This window comes from Oncorhynchus masou, unplaced genomic scaffold (assembly GCF_036934945.1).
Source record: "Oncorhynchus masou masou isolate Uvic2021 unplaced genomic scaffold, UVic_Omas_1.1 unplaced_scaffold_643, whole genome shotgun sequence".
Lineage (NCBI taxonomy): Eukaryota > Metazoa > Chordata > Actinopteri > Salmoniformes > Salmonidae > Oncorhynchus > Oncorhynchus masou.
Window position 1 is genome coordinate 405,589 of NW_027012865.1, and position 16,721 is coordinate 422,309.

Genomic DNA, 16,721 nt, shown 5'->3' on the forward strand with positions numbered 1-16,721 from the left:
GATGCTGGGGTCAGTTAGTTAGGTTTGGACTAGACAGGCCTCAGTAAACTGATCCAAGCTCAGTTAGCTAGTGTCTCTGCTAAGGTCGATATATATATATATATATATATATATACATACAGTACTAGTATATGTACCATGTATATAATATCTCTCCTCCTTCCAAGCTGTATATAATAATAATTTATATATACACAGTGCCTTGCGAAAGTATTCGGCCCCCTTGAACTTTGCAAACTTTTGCCACATTTCAGGCTTCAAACATAAAGATATAAAACTGTATTTTTTTTGTGAAGAATCAACAACAAGTGGGACACAATCATGAAGTGGAACGACATTTATTGCATATTTCAAACTTTTTTAACAAATCAAAAACTGATTAACAGTATCTCGGACCTGCCTGGTGTGTTCCTTGTTCTTCATGATGCTCTCTGCGCTTTTAACGGACCTCTGAGACTATCACAGTGCAGGTGCATTTATACGGAGACTTGATTAAACACAGGTGGATTGTATTTATCATCATTAGTCATTTAGGTCAACATTGGATCATTCAGAGATCCTCGCTGAACTTCTGGAGAGAGTTTGCTGCACTGAAAGTAAAGGGGCTGAATAATTTTGCACGCCCATTTTTTCAGTTTTTGATTTGTTAAAAAAGTTTGAAATATCCAATAAATGTCGTTGCACTTCATGATTGTGTCCCACTTGTTGTTGATTCTTCACAAAAAAATACAGTTTTATATCTTTATGTTTGAAGCCTGAAATGTGGCAAAAGGTCGCAAAGTTCAAGGGGGCCGAATACTTTCGCAAGGCACTGTATATACAGTACTAGTATATGTCCCATGTATATAATATCTCTCCTCCTTCCAAGGCGGCAATTTTCATAAATTAGCTCGTGTCTCCGTTCGTCTTTCAGTCACCTACGTGGGTATAACCAATGAGGAGATGGCACCTGCTCCTATAAACCAATGAGGAGATGGCACCTGCTCCTATAAACCAATGAGATGGCACCTGCTCCTATAAACCAATGAGGAGATGGCACCTTCTCCTATAAACCAATGAGGAGATGGCACCTGCTCCTATAAACCAATGAGGAGATGGCACCTTCTCCTATCAGATGGCACCTGCTCCTATAAACCAATGAGGAGATGGCACCTTCTCCTATAAACCAATGAGGAGATGGCAGCTGCTCCTATAAACCAATGAGGAGATGGCACCTGCTCCTATAAACCAATGAGGAGATGGCACCTTCTCCTATAAACCAATGAGGAGATGGCACCTGCTCCTATAAACCAATGAGGAGATGGCACATTGGTACCTGTTCCTATAAACCAATGAGGAGATGGCACCTGCTCCTATAAACCAATGAGGAGATGGCACCTTCTCCTATAAACCAATGAGGAGATGGCACCTGCTCCTATAAACCAATGAGGAGATGGCACCTTCTCCTATAAACCAATGAGGAGATGGCACCTGCTCCTATAAACCAATGAGGAGATGGCACGTTGGTACCTGCTCCTATAAACCAATGAGGAGATGGCACCTGCTCCTATAAACCAATGAGGAGATGGCACCTGCTCCTATAAACCAATGAGGAGATGGCACTTGCTCCTATAAACCAATGAGCTCCTATAAACCAATGAGGAGATGGCACCTGCTCCTATAAACCAATGAGGAGATGGCACCTGCTCCTATAAACCAATGAGGAGATGGCACCTGCTCCTATAAACCAATGAGGAGATGGCATGTGGGTACCTGCTCCTATAAACCAATGAGGAGATGGGAGAGGCAGGACTTGCAGCGCGATCTGCGTCAGAAATAGAAGTGACTTCTATTAAAGCCCTCGGCAACGCAGACACTCGTTGGCGCGCGCAAGCAGTGTGGCTGCAATAATTGAATAACATGGATTTCTAAAGGTATTTTGCAACGCTCGCAGTGTAATCAGCCTGTCAGGTTTGGAATAAACAGGCCTCTATAGACTGATCCAAGGTCAGTTAGTTCCTCCCCAATTTAGTGATATCCAATATTAGTTACTGTCTTGTCCCATCGCTGGCAACTCCCGTACGGACTCGGGAGAGGCGAAGGCCGAGAGCCGAAACATGACCCGGCCAAGCCGCACTGCTTCTTGACCCAGTGCTTAACTCGGAAGAGACAGCCGCATCCTTCCATCCCTCTCTCCTCCTCTCTACTCCTCCCCTCTCTCCTCCATCCCTCTCTCCTCCTCTCTCCTCCATCCCTCTCTCATCCTCTCTACTCCTCCCCTCTCTCCTCCATCCCTCTCCTCCTCTCTACTCCTCCCCTCTCTCCTCCATCCCTCTCTCCTCCTCTCTACTCCTCCCCTCTCTCCTCCCCTCTCTCCTCCTCTCTACTCCTCCCCTCTCTCCTCCATCCCTCTCTCCTCCTCTACTCCTCCCCTCTCTCCTCCATCCCTCTCTCCTCCTCTCTACTCCTCCCCTCTCTCCTCAATCCCTCTCTCCTCCTCTCTACTCCTCCCCTCTCCTCCATCCCTCTCTCCTCCTCTCTACTCCTCCCCTCTCTCCTCCATCCTTCCAATGTGTTGGAGGGAAACACCGTCCAACTGATGACCGGAGTCACCGCCCGGCAAGGAATCACTGGAGCGCAATGTGACACGGACAACCCCGGCCGGCCAAACCCTTCCCGAAACAGGACGACGCTGGGCCGTTGTGCACCGCCTCATGGCTCTCCGGTCGGCTACGACACATCCCGGGATCGAATCCAGGTCTGTGGTGACGCCTTTAGCACTGCGATGCAGTGCCTTAGACCTCTGCCCCACTCGGGAGGCCCCTTCTTGTGTATTTTACCAATCAAGAAAATATCCAAACCTCTGTGACTCACTGAAAGCTGTAGCATTTGACCGTGTTTGAAACATACACACACACACACTAACCCAGTACAAACACACAATAAGGAGACAGTGAGGCGTGGGGTCAGCGAATTGCAGTGCTGTATTTATCAGAACAGAACCAAGGCTAGCCAGTAGAAAAACAAACACAGTGTTGTATTTATCAGAACAGAACCAAGGCGAGCCAGTAGAAAAACAAACACAGTGTTGTATTTATCAGAACAGAACCAAGGCTAGCCTGTAGAAAAACAAACACAGTGTTGTATTTATCAGAACAGAACCAAGGCTAGCCTGTAGAAAAACAAACACAGTGTTGTATTTATCAGAACAGAACCAAGGCTAGCCTGTAGAAAAACAAACACAGTGTTGTATTTATCAGAACAGAACCAAGGCTAGCCTGTAGAAAAACAAACACAGTGTTGTATTTATCAGAACAGAACCAAGGCTAGCCTGTAGAAAAACAAACACAGACCAAACAATAAATGTGCACAACACCTCCTCCTCTCTTCTGTTTTTCCAGAACAATCTGTTTTTTTTTTCAATCAATTTCGCTATATGAGATTTCATCCAGTGCAATCAACAACAACAACAACAACAACAACAACAGTTAGAGAAGATACAACAATGGAACTGTACACACGTCAGGGTAACGTTGGGGTTAGTGGTGATAGTAGTGGTGTGTTTTGACACAGTTCTACAGTACACTCACAGAGAACAGATACACACAGTAGGCTATATACACACTCACAGAGAACGGATACACACAGTAGGCTATATACACACTCACAGAGAACGGATACACACAGTAGGCTATATACACACTCACACTCACAGCTATATACACACTCACGGATACACACAGTAGGCTATATACACACTCACAGAGAACGGATACACACAGTAGGCTATAGACACACTCACAGAGAACGGATACACACAGTAGGCTATATACACACTCACAGAGAACGGATACACACAGTAGGCTATAGACACACTCACAGAGAACGGATACACACAGTAGGCTATAGACACACTCACAGAGAACGGATACACACTACACACTCACAGAGAACAGATACACACAGTAGGCTATATACACACTCACAGAGAACGGATACACACAGTAGGCTATATACACACTCACAGGGAACGGATACACACAGTAGGCTATAGACACACTCACAGAGAACGGATACACACAGTAGGCTATAGACACACTCACAGAGAACGGATACACACAGTAGGCTATATACACACTCACAGAGAACGGATACACACAGTAGGCTATATACACACTCACAGAGAACGGATACACACAGTAGGCTATATACACACTCACAGAGAACGGATACACACAGTAGGCTATATACACACTCACAGAGAACGGATACACACAGTAGGCTATATACACACTCACAGAGAACGGATACACACAGTAGGCTATATACACACTCACAGAGAACAGATACACACAGTAGGCTATATACACACTCACAGGGAACAGATACACACAGTAGGCTATATACACACTCACAGAGAACAGATACACACAGTAGGCTATATACACACTCACAGAGAACGGATACACACAGTAGGCTATATACACACTCACAGAGAACAGAAGGAACAGTGTCTGGAGAGGAGGCAGAGAGAGGGACAGTGTCTGGAGAGGGAGGAGAGGAGGCAGAGAGAGGGACAGTGTCTGGAGAGGGAGGAGAGGAGAGGAGGCAGAGAGAGGGACAGTGTCTGGAGAGGGAGGGAGAGGAGGCAGAGAGATGGACAGTGTCTGGAGAGAGGGAGGAGAGGAGGCAGAGAGAGGAACAGTGTCTGGAGAGGGAGGAGAGGAGGCAGAGAGAGGAACAATGTCTGGAGAGGGAGGATAGGAGGCAGAGAGAGGAACAGTGTCTGGAGAGGGAGGAGAGGAGGCAGAGAGAGGAACAGTGTCTGGAGAGGGAGGAGAGGAGGCAGAGAGAGGAACAATGTCTGGAGAGGGAGGATAGGAGGCAGAGAGAGGAACAGTGTCTGGAGAGGGAGGAGAGGAGGCAGAGAGGAACAGTGTCTGGAGAGGGAGGAGAGGAGGCAGAGAGATGAACAGTGTCTGGAGAGGGAGGAGAGGAGGCAGAGAGAGGGACAGTGTCTGGAGAGGGAGGGAGAGGAGGCAGAGAGAGGGACAGTGTCTGGAGAGGGAGGAGGCAGAGAGAGGAACAGTGTCTGGAGAGGGAGGAGAGGAGGCAGAGAGAGGGACAGTGTCTGGAGAGGGAGGAGAGGAGGCAGAGAGAGGGACAGAGTCTGGAGAGGGAGGAGAGGAGGCAGAGAGAGGGACAGTGTCTGGAGAGGGAGGAGAGGAGGCAGAGAGAGGGACAGTGTCTGGAGAGGGAGGAGAGGAGGCAGAGAGGGGGACAGTGTCTGGAGAGGGAGGAGAGGAGGCAGAGAGAGGGACAGTGTCTGGAGAGGGAGGAGAGGAGGCAGAGAGAGGGACAGTGGTTATAAGGTAGTGTTGGTAACAAGTTAGACTAGTTAGACTAGATGTTCTGGTGTAAGGGTGGGGGGGTTTCTTTACCCTCAGAGTCATTAATTCATCTTTCCAGCCACAACAGAGGAGGAGAGGGGGGTGAGGGGGTACAATCACTCCTTTGTGTGTGTGTGGGGGGGGCAGCGGAGGAAAGGAGAGGAAGAGGGGGCAGTGGTTACAGAGACAGAATAGAGGGAGAGAGAGACAAACTCGCATTAAGAGTTTCTGTCCTGAATATGATGTACTGATATCGTCAACATGTGATAGGAGGAGGAGAGGGGGAGGGGAGTAGAGAGAGAGAGAGAAACTCACTAAGTTCACCAAGAGGAACACTTGTGCAACACGATGATGATCACATAACATATGACTGGACTGATCTCTCTCTCTCTGTCTCTCTTTCTCTCTCTCTACCAACTCTTTCTCCTCTATTTAGTCTCTCTCTCTGTCTGTCTGTCTGTCTGTCTGTGTGTCTGTCTGTCTGTGTGTCTGTCTGTCTGTCTGTCTGTCTGTCTGTCTGTCTGTCTGTCTGTGTGTCTGTCTGTCTGTGTGTCTGTCTGTGTGTCTGTCTGTCTGTGCGTCTGTGCGTCTGTCTGTCTGTCTGTCTGTCTCTCTCTCTCTACCAACTCTTCCTCCTCTATTTTGTCTCTCTCTGTCTCTCTCTCTCTCTCTCTGTCTGTCTCCTCTTCCTCCTCTATTTAGTCTCTCTCTCTGTCTCTGTCTTTCTACCAACTCTTCCTCCTCTATTTTGTCTCTCTCTCTCTCTATGTCTCTCTCTCTCTCTGTCTCTCACTCTCTCTGTCTCTCTCTCTCTCTGTCTCTCTCTCTCTACCAACTCTTCCTCCTCTATTTTGTCTCTCTCTGTCTCTCTCTCTCTGTCTCCTCTTCCTCCTCTATTTAGTCTCTCTCTCTGTCTCTGTCTTTCTACCAACTCTTCCTCCTCTATTTTGTCTCTCTCTCTCTCTATGTCTCTCTCTCTCTCTGTCTCTCACTCTCTCTGTCTCTCTCTCTCTACCAACTCTTCCTCCTCTATTTTGTCTCTCTCTGTCTCTCTCTCTCTCTACCAACTCTTCCTCCTCTATTTAGTCTCTCTGTCTCTCTCTCTCTCTCTCTGTCTCCTCTTCCTCCTCTATTTAGTCTCTCTGTCTCTGTCTCTCTACCAACTCTTCCTCCTCTATTTAGTGTCTGTCTGTCTCTGATGTAACAGAATCAGAAGGGCTGAAGAAGAAGAAGTTGGAGACCAGCAGGATGTTAGACGAGTTCTCAGTCCTATGATTGGTCTCCTGCTGTGATAATGTCATCCACAATGTCATCATATCAGTGATGTCATTAAGAGTCTTCCTTGTCCTGAGACTGCAGTTCCCATAATCCACTACGATCCCCAGGGTCACCGGTCAGGCCTCTTTGACCTCTCAGGGTTCCAAAGATAATGACCCTGTATTGACCTATTGACTATTCCACAGGTCAGAGTCCAGAGTTCAGGAGGACTGTCTGTCTGCTTCTCAGTGCAGTGGTTACTCAGGTCATAGAAATATACATTCTAGAACAGATCAATTCTAGAACAGTTCAATTCTAGAACGGATATAGTTCTAAAAATCCACAAGAACTGTCAAAATGGCGGCAAATTCCATCTAGTTGATGTAAAATGGCCGACGGCATGAAACAACTGCAGAACTTCCGGAGCAGATGACTCTAACATCCAGTCCATCAAGGAAAAGACCAAAATGGCAGCCGGTCTGGTCCATCCACCATGGACCGCTGTTCAGAAGGGGAAATCCTCCCTTCTAGTGGTTCTATAATCTACAAACACAGGGGAGGGGAGGGGGGCTCTATATAATACCTGTATAATGTGTGTCTGTGTGTGTATATATAATGTGTGTGTGTATTTAATGTGTGTGTGTATATAATGTGTGTGTATATAATGTGTGTGTGTGTGTGTGTGTGTGTGTGTGTGTATATAATGTGTGTGTGTATATAATGTGTGTGTGTGTGTGTGTATATAATGTGTGTGTGTGTGTGTATATAATGTGTGTGTGTATATATAATGTGTGTGTGTGTCACTGCAGCATGATGTCTTTGAGGTTCTCTTGCAGTATGGTGTCTTTAACAGCGTGGAACACAAAGCGGATGTTCTCCGTGTCGATCGCCGTGGTAAAGTGATGAAACAGAGGTTTCCCACGGTTACGCCCGCTACGACTGAACGATTGCACCAGGAACGCCTGCAGAGAGAGAGAGAGAGACAGAGAAGAGGTTTGAGAGTTTGTGTGTACCTGGTCAGGTGTTTGTGTGTTTACCTGGTCAGGTGTGATTGTGTACCTGGTCAGGTGTGATTGTGTACCTGGTCCGGTTTGATTGTGTACCTGGTCAGGTGTGATTGTGTACCTGGTCAGGTTTGATTGTGAACCTGGTCAGGTGTGATTGTGTACCTGGTCAGGTGTGATTGTGTACCTGGTCAGGTGTGATTGTGTACCTGGTCAGGTGTGATTGTGTACCTGGTCAGGTGTGATTGTGTACCTGGTCAGGTGTGATTGTGTACCTGGTCAGGTGTGATTGTGTACCTGGTCAGGTGTGTGTACCTGATCAGGTGTGATTGTGTGTACCAGGTCAGGTGTGTGTACCTGGTCAGGTGTGTGTTACTGTAGGTCCTGTGTGTTTGATCCTACCTGTAGGTCCTGTGTGTTAGATCCTACCTGTAGGTCCTGTGTGTTAGATCCTACCTGTAGGTCCTGTGTGTTAGATCCTACCTGTAGGTCCTGTGTGTTAGATCCCACCTGTCGGTCCTGTGTGTTAGATCCTACCTGTAGATCCAGTGTGTTAGGTCCTACCTGTCGGTCCTGTGTGTTAGATCCTACCTGTAGGTCCAGTGTGTTAGATCCTACCTGTAGATCCAGTGTGTTAGATCCTACCTGTGTGTCCTGTGTGTTAGATCCTACCTGTGTGTCCTGTGTGCTAGATCCTACCTGTTGGTCCAGTGTGTTCGATCCTACCTGTTGGTCCTGTGTGTTAGATCCTACCTGTACATCCTCCAGCCTGCGAGGGTCTCCCCTGTATTCTGGGAAGTGTTTAGTGATGTCAGACTGGCCTAGCTTCTCCACCAGCAGGTCAGTCTTGTTGAGGAAGAGGATGATGGACACGTTGAGGAAGAGCTTGTTGTTCACGATCGTCTCAAAGATGTTCATGCTCTCTACCAGCCGATTGGTCCTCCGGTCCTCCATCAGAACCTATGGGAAAGGAGGTGAGAAATGTCTCCCTTCCTGTTGACTCACGTCAAACTGAAGATGTGATTTCACCCCCAAAACCTCCCAGCTACATCAACACCTCATATACTCAGGTCTGTTGGGTGGGTGTACCTGCTCGTCTGTCTGTCTGTCTGTCTGTCTGTCTGTCTGTCTGTCTGTCTGTCTGTCGGTCGCCTACCTGGTCGTACTCGGATGATGACACCATGAACAGTATAGATGTGATTCCGTCGAAGCACTGAAACCATTTCTGTCTCTGTGACCTCTGACCCCCCACATCAACCATCTTAAACGGAATCTTCTTTATGATAAAGTCGTGTTCTACGATTCCTTTAGTCGCCTTCCGTGCAAACAGAATGTCCTGCCGACTCGGGATATAGTTCTGGAGAGAGGAGGAGAGAGGGATGGAAGGATGCAGGAGAGAGGAGGAGAGAGGGATAGAAGGATGCAGGAGAGAGGAGGAGAGAGGGATAGAAGGATGCAGGAGAGAGGAGGAGTAGAGAGGAGAGAGGGATGGAAGGATGGAGGAGAGGGGTGGAAGGATGGAGGAGAGAGAGGAGGAGAGAGGGATAGAAGGATGGAGGAGAGAGGAGAACGGGATGGAAGGATGGAGGAGAGAGGAGGAGAGAGGGATGGAGGAGAAAGGGATGGAAGGATGGAGGAGAGAGGAGGAGAGAGGGATGGAGGAGAAAGGGATGGAAGGATGGAGGAGAGAGGAGGAGAGAGGGATGGAAGGATGGAGGAGAGAGGGATGAAAGGATGGATGAGAGAGGAGGAGAGAGGGATGGAAGGATGGAGGAGAGAGGGATGAAAGGATGGATGAGAGAGGGGAGGAGGAGAGAGGGATGAAAGGATGGAGGAGAGAGGGATGGAAGGATGGAGGAGAGAGGGATGGATGAGAGAGGGATGAAAGGATGGAGGAGAGAGGAGGAGAGAGGGATGGAAGGATGGAGGAGAGAGGGGAGGAGGAGAGAGGGATGAAAGGATGGAGGAGAGAGGGATGGAAGGATGGAGGAGAGAGGGATGGATGAGAGAGGGATGAAAGGATGGATGAGAGAGGGATGGAGGAGAGAGGAGGAGAGAGGGATGGAAGGATGGAGGAGAGAGGGATGGAGGAGAGAGGGATGAAAGGATGGATGAGAGAGGAGCAGAGAGTGATGGATGAGAGAGGAGCAGAGAGGGATGAAAGGATGGAGGAGAGAGGAGCAGAGAGGGATGAAAGGATGGATGAGAGAGGAGCAGAGAGGAAGAGAACAGTAATATTATCATGCTCTGATTGTTTTGGTTTGTCATTCATGTACAGTATTCATGTACAGTATTCATGTACAGTATTCATGTACAGTATTTATGTACAGTATTTATGTACAGTATTTATTTATGTACAGTATTCATGTACAGTATTCATGTACAGTATTCATGTACAGTATTCATGTACAGTATTCATGTACAGTATTTATGTACAGTATTTATGTACAGTATTTATTTATGTACAGTATTTATGTACAGTATTTATGTACAACAACAGTATTCAACAATAATGTAATTACATAGTCAGTAATACTATCAGATGGGGGGTGTGGCCAGAGGTTCTGACATTAAAGGTTAAACGTAAAGAAGCTCCGCCCACTCACCGGCTGGCCAATCCGGTCCAGGTTATCCAGGAAGTATTTCACCGACTCACTCTGTGAACAGGAAGAGACAACAGTCGTTTTAATTAAATGTTTTATTCAGTTGTTTCCATTGGACACAACAGGCTGAAAGCACAGCTCAAGCACAAGTTTTTGAAAGTATTTGCTGTATAATTCAACCACACACACAACAAACACTTTTCCCACTGGGCAAAGACGTCAATTCAACGTCTATTCCATGTTGGTTCAATGTAATTTCATTGAAATGACGTGAAAACGACTTTGATTCAACCAGTGTGTGCCCAGTGGGAAACGACGTTGACACCGAGGCCTCTAGAATGCTCTACAATGTTCACACAAACACAACTGATCATTAAACTCAACCCTGACACAGACAGAGAGGAGGGAGGGAGGGACAGAAAGAGAGAGAGAGAGGGACAGAGGGGGAGAGAAAGGGAGAAAGGGAGTAAGAAAGAGAGCAATGTTTTCTGATAAAAGTGTGTTGACCCTGTGTTCTGCCTCTAAGAGGGGAACAACACTAAAACAGACCCAGGATCAGCTTCTTAACGCGTTCCAGGGGCTCTATGAAGCAATCTCCCAATGCCTCTGACGGGAACAACACTAAAACAGACCCAGGATCAGCTTCTGAATGCGTTCCAGGGGCTCTATGAAGCAATCTCCCAATGCCTCTGACGGGAACAACACTAAAACAGACCCAGGATCAGCTTCTGAATGCGTTCCAGGGGCTCTATGAAGCAATCTCCCAATGCCTCTGACGGGAACAACACTAAAACAGACCCAGGATCAGCTTATTAATGCGTTCCAGGGGCTCTATGAAGCAATCTCCCAATGCCTCTGACGGGAACAACACTAAAACAGACCCAGGATCAGCTTATTAATGCGTTCCAGGGGCTCTATGAAGCAATCTCCCAATGCCTCTGACGGGAACAACACTAAAACAGACCCAGGATCAGCTTATTGATGCGTTCCAGGGGCTCTATGAAGCAATCTCCCAATGCCTCTGACGGGAACAACACTAAAACAGACCCAGGATCAGCTTATTGATGCGTTCCAGGGGCTTTATGAAGCAATCTCCCAATGCCTCTGACGGGAACAACACTAAAACAGACCCAGGATCAGTTTATTGATGCGTTCAGCAGACACTTTCATCCAAAGTCATTGGACCATTTTATGAATAGGTGTCCCCAGGCTGTATCAAACCCACGACCTTTGACCTTTGGTCTCACATGAACCACACCGACTGAGCCAAACAGGATGTTTAACGTTATTTAGTATGATAGTTCAGTCTGGTACATTACAACCTCGCTCACATCCACCACCCCAGGAAACAGCTGTGTGTGTGTGAAAACAGAGAGAGGGATTAACCAGACAGAGAGACAGCAACCCCCCACCTTCCCCTCCCTTCCCCACACACAGAAAACTAGCCCTCGTTCCAAAACTATTCCTCTTTCCAAAACTATTCCTCTTTCCAAAACTATGCCTCTTTCCAAAACTATTCCTCGTTCCAAAACTATTCCTCTTTCCAAAACTATGCCTCTTTACAAAACTATGCCTATTTCCAAAACTATTCCTCTTTCCAAAACTATGCCTCTTTACAAAACTATGCCTATTTCCAAACACTATTCCTCTTTACAAAACTATTCCTCTTTACAAAACTATTCCTCTTTACAAAACTATGCCTCTTTCCAAAACTATGCCTATTTCCAAACACTATTCCTATTTCCAAACACTATTCCTCTTTTCAAAACTATTCCTCTTTCCAAAACTATGCCTCTTTCCAAAACTATGCCTATTTCCAAACACTATTCCTCTTTTCAAAACTAGCCCTCGTTCCAAAACTATGCCTCTTTCCAAAACTATTCCTCTTTACAAAACTATGCCTCTTTCCAAAACTATGCCTCTTTCCAAAACTATTCCTCTTTTCAAAAATATTCCTCTTTCCAAAAACTATTCATTTTTCCAAAACTATGCCACTTTCCAAAACTATGCCTCTTTTCAAAACTATTCCTCTTTTCAAAACTATGCCTCTTTCCACTATTCTTCTTTCAATCCGTCTTTCATTTAGTTGATGGGCTCTGGTCTGGTCTTATTGTAAAAGTCAGTTTGTCTTCTTCTCCAAATGAGATTCCAACTTGTCTTATAAATGAATAATAATTTGTCACAGATTCGTGTTCTAAAACGGACCCCCATTGGACGAACGGCCGTGAACCGTCATGTTGCCGTGCCAAACAGGAAACGCGACCCCATGACCCAAAGGCTGACCTGTGATGTCACCGCCACAGGAAACAAAGTCCGACAACGTAAGGGGGAGGGGCCAGGAGTGGGGGAGAGGGGGAATTCCCAGCGTTGAGGAGATTAACACAGACTACATATGCAGACAGACAGACAGACACACTACACTCTAGTCTCACTTTGCAATACCACCGTCTGGAGAATTTAGATTTGGTGCAAAAACACAGCGAACCGATTTTGATAAGATGTTAAATTTCTAGCCCCCCTCCCCCTGTAGAACGGCTGCTGGGTGCTATGTGAATCACCTTTTATTTATTTCACCTTTATATAACCAGGTAGGCTAGTTGAGAACAAGTTCTCATTTACAATTGCGACCTGGCCAGGATAAAGCAAAGCAGTTCGACACATACAATGACACAGTGTTTCACATGGAGTAAAACAAACTTACAGTCAATAATACAGTATAAACAAGTCTATATACGATGTGAGCAAATGAGGTAAGAAAAGGACTACCGTCCCGGTAGTTGGTGTTGTTGTCTATGCTAGTTTTTCAAACGCAAGTTATCAAGTGTTGCTGACAAGTCTGCGATTGATATTTTATTGAAAGTGAATTACGTTGGTAAAGTCAAAGGTCACGTTCTGAATCGCTCTGGTGACAAACCCCTTTTCTTTTTGTGTCCATTCATCCTGTCCACACGGCCGCTTTGCTACCACTGAAAATATCTTGAAAATGGCCCATTATTTAGTTTCTAAGGACCCATAAAACAGAAGCAGTGGGAGAACATATTCAAGTAATTAAATACATTAAAAACAACTTTAAACAGGGTATTATTAACTAGCTAGCTGGCTACAGTAGGCCACTTTATAGGCTACCTCCACTGAGCTGCTAACTAGCTAGCTGGCTACTGTAGGCCACTTTGTAGGCTAACTCCACTGAGCTGCTAACTAGCTAGCTGGCTACAGTAGGCCACTTTATAGGCTAACTCCACTGAGCTGCTAACTGGCTAGCTGGCTACAGTAGGCCACTTTATAGGCTAACTCCACTGAGCTGCTAGCTGGCTACAGTAGGCCACTTTATAGGCTAACTCCAATGAGCTGCTAACTAGCTAGCTGGCTACAGTGGGCCACTTTATAGGCTAACTCCACTGAGCTGCTAACTAGCTAGCTGGCTACAGTAGGCCACTTTATAGGCTAACTCCACTGAGCTGCTAGCTGGCTACAGTAGGCCACTTTGTAGACTCCACTGAGCTGCTAACTAGCTAGCTAGCTACAGTAGGCCACTTTATAGGCTAACTCCACTGAGCTGCTAACTAGCTAGCTGGCTACAGTAGGCCACTTTATAGGCTAACTCCACTGAGCTGCTAGCTGGCTACAGTAGGCCATTTTATAGGCTATTTTATAGGCCACTGAGCTGCTAACTAGCTAGCTGGCTACAGTAGGCCTCTTTGTAGACTCCACTGAGCTGCTAACTAGTTAGCTAGCTACAGTAGGTCACTTTGTAGGCTAATTCCACCGAGCTGCTAACTAGCTAGCTGGCTACAGTAGACATCTTTGTAGACTCCACTAAGCTGCTAACTAGGTAGCTAGCTACCGTAGGCCATTTTGTAGGCTAACTCCACTGAGCTGCTAACTAGCGAGCTAGCTAACTTTACACACTGTTTAGCTAAGCGAATTAAAATGTCATCAGCTAGCTAACTTCCTATTGGCTAGCTATCTTGACGTAATCATTGTAAAATAAAAAATAGTCTCCAAATGTATTTTGTAGATAAGGGCCATGGAAGAGGGTGACATTGCAGCTTCATCTGTCAGTAACGGGAGAATGGTAGGCCACTGGACAGGTCATTATAAACAGATTCTCCAGTCCCTAGAGGGTTAAACTACGAGAGAGAGAGAGATAATGGCAACATACTATTCAGTGCCGTCTCATTGGAGTATATATATAATGTATAATGTTACTTACCCTACATTATTCATCTCATATGCATACGTATATACTGTACTCTATATCATCGACTGCATCCTTATGTAATACATGTATCACTAGCCACTTTAACTATGCCACTTTGTTTACATAATATAATAATAATATATCCCATTTAGCAGACGCTTTTGTCCAAAGCGACTTACAAGTCGGCTGGGGCCACTACTTTTACATACGGGTGGCCCCAGCGGGAATCAAACCCACGACGCTTGGCGTTGCAAGCGCCATGCTCTACCGACTGAGCCACACAGGACCCATCTCATATGTATATACTGTACTCGATACCATCTACTGTATCTTGCCTATGCTGCTCTGTACCATCACTCATTCATATATCCTTATGTACATATTCTTTATCCCCTTACACTGTGTATAAGACAGTAGTTTAGGAATTGTTAGTTAGATTACTTGTTGGTTATTACTGCATTGTCGGAACTAGAAGCACAAGCATTTCGCTACACTCGCATTAACATCTGCTAACCATGTGTATGTGACAAATAAAATTTGATTTGATTTGATTTAATGAAGCCTGTTTCTTTGTGATGTAATCTGTCCTCGGCTACGGAATGCTGTGTAAGAAAGCCTGTTGGCAGATGAAGAGAGAGGTCCCGATGAACGTCCCAAGAGACGAAGGGTATATCCTGGGTTATATGTGTTGGCCCACCTATGTTTAACAGAATGCTGTGTACAGTTATCCAGTTAAACATCCCACACAGTGTATTAACCCGTTTACAACGGGAGCTGCTGGCTGTGCAGGGTTCTGTTCCAGCCCAGCAATAACACACCCGATGACCAACTCATCATCACATCTAAAGAGATAATCATCAAGAGTGCTATTTTCTGGGCTGGAATAGAAGTCTACTCAGCCAGTAGATCAGTGGGGCAGGGTTGGCTACCTCTGGAATAGAAGTCTACTCAGCCAGTAGATCAGTGGGGCAGGGTTGGCTACCTCTGGAATAGAAGTCTACTCAGCCAGTAGATCAGTGGAGCAGGGTTGGCCACCTCTGGAATAGAAGTCTACTCAGCCAGTAGATCAGTGGAGCAGGGTTGGCCACCTCTGGAATAGAAGTCTACTCAGCCAGTAGATCAGTGGGGCAGGGTTGGCCACCTCTGGAATAGAAGTCTGCTCAGACAGTAGATCAGTGGGGCAGGGTTGGCCACCTCTGGAATAGAAGTCTACTCAGCCAGTAGATCAGTGGAGCAGGGTTGGCCACCTCTGGAATAGAAGTCTACTCAGCCAGTAGATCAGTGGAGCAGGGTTGGCCACCTCTGGAATAGAAGTCTACTCAGCCAGTAGATCAGTGGGGCAGGGTTGGCCACCTCTGGAATAGAAGTCTGCTCAGACAGTAGATCAGTGGGGCAGGGTTGGCCACCTCTGGAATAGAAGTCTACTCAGCCAGTAGATCAGTGGAGCAGGGTTGGCCACCTCTGGAATAGAAGTCTGCTCAGCCAGTAGATCAGTGGAGCAGGGTTGGCCACCTCTGGAATAGAAGTCTACTCAGCCAGTAGATCAGTGGAGCAGGGTTGGCCACCTCTGGAATAGAAGTCTGCTCAGCCAGTAGATCAGTGGAGCAGGGTTGGCCACCTCTGGAATAGAAGTCTACTCAGCCAGTAGATCAGTGGGGCAGGGTTGGCCACCTCTGGAATAGAAGTCTACTCAGCCAGTAGATCAGTGGAGCAGGGTTGGCCACCTCTGGAATAGAAGTCTGCTCAGCCAGTAGATCAGTGGAGCAGGGTTGGTGGAGCAGTGTTGGTGGAGCAGTGTTGGTGGAGCAGGGTTGGTGGAGCAGGGTTAGTGGGGCAGGGTTGGTGAAGCAGGGTTGGTGGGGCAGGGTTGGTGGGGCAGGGTTGGTGGAGCAGGGTTGGTGGAGCAGGGTTGGTGGAGCAGGGTTGGTGGGGCAGGGTTGGTGGAGCAGGGTTGGTGGGGCAGGGTTGGTGGAGCAGGGTTGGTGGAGCAGAGTTGGTGGAGCAGAGTTGGTGGGGCAGGGTTGGTGGAGCAGAGTTGGTGGGGCAGGGTTGGTGGAGCAGAGTTGGTGGGGCAGGGTTGGTGGAGCAGGGTTGGTTTTGAGTTGTTGTTGTTTTCCTGAAAACGCCGCTTTAGTAATAATAACCTACTTGTTGCTAAGTCAACGGTCTCGTGTTGTTTAGACTGAGACGTCTCATCTTTACAGAACAGTTGGCTTTATTTACACATGTTGAAGTGATGACTCTTGTGAAGTGTTTCAACTGGTTTAAAATGGTTAAACTGATGAAC

At 46.7% G+C, this 16,721-nt stretch overlaps 1 protein-coding gene across 1 annotated transcript in view; it reads right to left on the reverse strand.

Annotated features, from left to right (window-relative positions):
• Positions 1 to 7,291: 7,291 nt before the first annotated feature.
• The window catches only part of gna12a (guanine nucleotide binding protein (G protein) alpha 12a), a 30,479-nt gene continuing 21,049 nt past the window's right edge, over positions 7,292 to 16,721 (reverse strand). Inside the window, exons 3-6 of the mRNA XM_064962899.1 lie at positions 10,237 to 10,287; positions 8,787 to 8,987; positions 8,384 to 8,590; positions 7,292 to 7,588 (exon numbers count right to left, since the gene is read on the reverse strand). Coding sequence (XP_064818971.1) covers positions 7,427 to 7,588; positions 8,384 to 8,590; positions 8,787 to 8,987; positions 10,237 to 10,287 — 621 coding nt within the window. The 3' untranslated portion in view covers positions 7,292 to 7,426. The remainder of the gene's footprint in view (positions 7,589 to 8,383; positions 8,591 to 8,786; positions 8,988 to 10,236; positions 10,288 to 16,721) is intronic.